The sequence below is a fragment of the Rhinopithecus bieti genome, unplaced genomic scaffold (assembly GCF_001698545.2).
Source record: "Rhinopithecus bieti isolate Rb0 unplaced genomic scaffold, ASM169854v2 scaffold_57210, whole genome shotgun sequence".
Lineage (NCBI taxonomy): Eukaryota > Metazoa > Chordata > Mammalia > Primates > Cercopithecidae > Rhinopithecus > Rhinopithecus bieti.
Window position 1 is genome coordinate 988,459 of NW_016823439.1, and position 3,842 is coordinate 992,300.

General features: G+C 39.7%; 1 protein-coding gene across 1 annotated transcript in view; it reads left to right on the plus strand.

Moving 5' to 3' along the window:
* Window positions 1-3,842, plus strand: part of PPM1E (protein phosphatase, Mg2+/Mn2+ dependent 1E) — a 231,637-nt gene that overhangs the window by 194,902 nt on the left and 32,893 nt on the right. Inside the window, exon 3 of the mRNA XM_017861585.1 lies at window positions 768-886. Within this exon, the coding sequence (XP_017717074.1) occupies window positions 768-886 (119 nt within the window). The remainder of the gene's footprint in view (window positions 1-767; window positions 887-3,842) is intronic.

A 3,842-nucleotide genomic window follows, 5' to 3' on the forward strand; every position in this document is an offset into this window, starting at 1 on the left:
AAAAAAAAAAAAAAAAAAAAAAAGGTTCTGTATAAATTTTATTCCCCCTGCCTGGAGTATTCTCTCCTAACTTCCCACTCCCACGTAACTGAGTCTTTTTCGTCCTTTAAGGTGTTGCTTTCCTGACCATTCCATCTAAGTACATACCCCTCTTTATTATTCTCTGTCATTGTATCCTGTTTGTTTCCTCTATAAAACATCCTGGGCTGGGTGCAGTGGCTCATGCCAGTAATCCCAGCACTTTGGGAGGCCAAGGTAGGCAGATCACCTGAGGTCAGGAGTTCAAGACCAGCCTGACCAACATGGAGAAACCCCGTCTCTACTAAAATACAAAATTAGCTGGGCATGGTGACACATGCCTGTAGTCCCAGCTACTCAGGAGGCTGAGGCAGGAGAATGGCTTGAACCCAGGAGGTGGAGGTTGCAGTGAGCTGAGATCACACCATAGCCCTGGGCGACATAGCAAAACTCCATCTAAAAAACAAACAACAAACAAAAACAAACAAACAAAAAAGTATCTCACTTTTAAGTTATATCCTATTAGTTTGTCATCTGCCTGTAACTCCTATAGGTAAGGAGCCATGTCTGTGTTATGTATCAATATATACCCAGTGCCCAGAGTGCCTACTCAATAAATATTTATTGAATATTGTTTAAAGGTATAATTTTGTTTTGAGACAATGTTCTAATTAATACGTAATTATTAGTAATGTTAAATGTATTACCTCCTAATTCTTTTGCTGAAAATAGCCTTTTTTTTCTTTCAGTAATTGCCCTTCCTTTTTGGCTGCTGCTTTAGCCAGAGCCACATCGGATGAAGTCCTTCAGAGTGATCTTTCTGCACATTATATCCCAAAGGAAACGGATGGCACAGAAGGGACTGTGGGTGAGTACCTTTCTACATTATTTTTTTAAATATATTAGAATCTTCTATGTGTAGTGGTCCACAGAAAATATCTGCAAAATACTAAATCTAATTACATTTACCTGCTGGTTGTTTATATAGTGGTAGCAGGAGAAAAAAAATGCAACTTTTTTCAAATAAATCAATAAAAGGAGAGGAGAAGAGAAAATACAAGTGTATTTTGAAAAGGTAGTTTTGAAAAGGTAGAGTAGTATTTAGAAGGTAACTGGAGCAACAGGAGCTTGTCATAAGTAATACCTATATGAATGGAAAAATTAAAGTGAAGAATGTGAAGATATAACAAAAAAGATGAGTGGGTGAGGGAGAATTTGAGCAAAACCTATTTGAAATGTTTAGCTTACCTTTGAAAATCCAACTTAGGCCAGGCGCAGTGGCTCACGCCTGTAATCCCAGCATGAGAGGCCGAGGCGAGCAGATCCCCTGAGGTCAGGAGTTTGAGACCAGCCTGGCCAACGTGGTGAAACCCCATCTCTACTAAAAAGAATACAAAAATTAGCCAGCGTGGTGGCGCACACATGTGGTCCCAGCTATTCAAGAGGCTGAGGCAAGTGAATTGGTTGAACCTAGGAGGCAGAGGTTGCAGTGAGCTGAGATGGTGCAGCTGCACTCTAGCCTGGGAGAAAAAGGAAAAAAAAAAAAAACCTTAACTTTGTATCAAGTTAAAAGATACAAAAATTCAAGAAATCAGTTGTAACACAACTTCTCACTAATTATATTAAATTTTATATCTACCAATAAATAGAGCTCTTTATGATAAATATGCAAATGTGATTTAATTGCATTAGATCATTTTACATTTTTTCCAGATAAATTATGAGGCTCTATTTCTTAATGAAGTCATGTTTATTAATGTCTTAGGCTTATACATATTTGACAGGATCAAAGAAAATATTTTATAAAATTAGAGAATTACTACTCAAAATTGTTAAGAAATTTTAATATTTCAGATTTGTTCTATTTAAAGCATTTGCCTTTAAACATGGTATATATGGAGCAAAGCATATATTAATGAATCTGAGTAGCTGGATTCCAGAGAATGTGAGGCAAATATAAAAGTAAACATCTCTGTTCTTCCTTTATCTCTGTAGATTGTGACAGAATATTGGCAAGGAAGGAATTACTCTTCTTGTTTTTACTGACAGTAACTGATTCACCTAGAACCAAATTGTTCCAGAGACAAGTTGGATAGAATTTTTGCTATAAAGCATTGGTCTTTCCTCTGCTACTGGTGCATAGAATAAAAGCCTTATAATGAAAAGATAGATTAAATTCTGCTTCACTCCAGCCAGGGTAACAGCTGATTCAGCTCCAGCTCAGAACAATGACATTAATGACTGATGAGTAATTTACAGCTGTCAGGGGGTGGACTGCTACTTTGGACAATTTTCACTTTTTCGCATCCCTTTTTTTATTTTATTTTTCCATTTCAAGCGGCAATTATTTATATACTGATGTCTTAACGCTACTCCCTGCAGAAGGAGAATACTTAATCTAGAAAGATTGGAGTGTTGTCCTACATGCCTACTTTGGAAGAATTTTTTGGTCCCTGTAAGATAGAAAAGTGAAATGAAGCTTTTCTTTTGGTGGACATAATTGGTTATTCTGATTTTTTATTTTTCCAAGAGATTACCTAGTAATGTCTCCATGCGACTGCTGTGATTCAGACTGATCTACTATTATTCTAAACTATTTGGAAATCCTGTATTTATTTAGCCCCAATCACTCAGGGTGTACTGCACCACAGAGAATCTCTATGGGGCATATTGTGTTTATCCAAACATCAGAGAAGGAAATGAGCATACTGAATAAGGCCTGCTATCACTGGCTTAAAGTCCTCACTGAAGTGCCTTTTGTCTCTCCTCTTGATTGTTTCCAAAAACAGACTTAAAAAAAAAATCCTTGCCAGGCGCGGTGGCTCACGCCTGTAATCCCAGCACTTGGGGAGGCGTAGGCAGGAGGATCACGAGGTCAGGAGGTCGAGACCATCCCCACTAACACGGTGAAACCCCGTCTCTACTAAAAATACAAAAAAAAAAAATTAGCCGGGCGTGGTGGCGGGCGCCTGTGGTCCCAGCACTCAGGAGGCTGAGGCAGGAGAATTGCGTGAACCTGGGAGGGGGAGCTTGCAGTGAGCAGAGATTGCGCCACTGCACTCCAGTCTGGGCAACAGAGCAAGACTCTGTCTCAAAAAAAAAAAAAATCCTTAAAGTTCTTTTCATGTTTTCATTATCCCTAACAGAATGTTTGCTAAGTGACCTTGGATATCTCACTTGGTACACATTTAGTTTGGTAGATACACCTTTTGTCCACACAACCTAAAACCAATTTGAGGGCCAGGTATGGTGGCTTATGCCTGTAATGCCAGTGATTTGGGAGGCCAAGGCAAGAGGATCACTTGAGGCCAGGAGTTTGAGACCAGCCTGGGCAATATAGTGAGGCACTATTTCTACAAAAAATGTAAAAATTAGCTAGGCATGGTGGCATGCACCCGTAATCCCAGCCACTTGGGGGCCTGAGGTAGGAGAATCACTTGAGCCCAGGAGTTCAAGGTTACAGTGAGCTATGTACTACAGCCCGGTCAACAGAGTGAGACCCTGTCTCAAACAATGACAACAAGAACCCAAAAACCAATTTGAAATATCACAGTGTAAAAATTATTTTATTTATTTATTTATTTATTTATTTATTTATGTATTGAGAGAGAGAGAGAGGGTCTCCCTCTGTTACCCAGGCTGGAGGGCCGTGGTATGATCACGGCTCACTGAAGCCTCTACCTCCCAGGCTCAAGCGATCCTCGTACCTCAGCCTCATGAGTAGCTGGGACTATAGGCATGCACCACCATGCTCGGCTAATGTTTGTACTTTTTTTTTTTTTTTTGAGACAGAGTCTCGCTCTGTCGCCCAGGCTGGAGTGCAG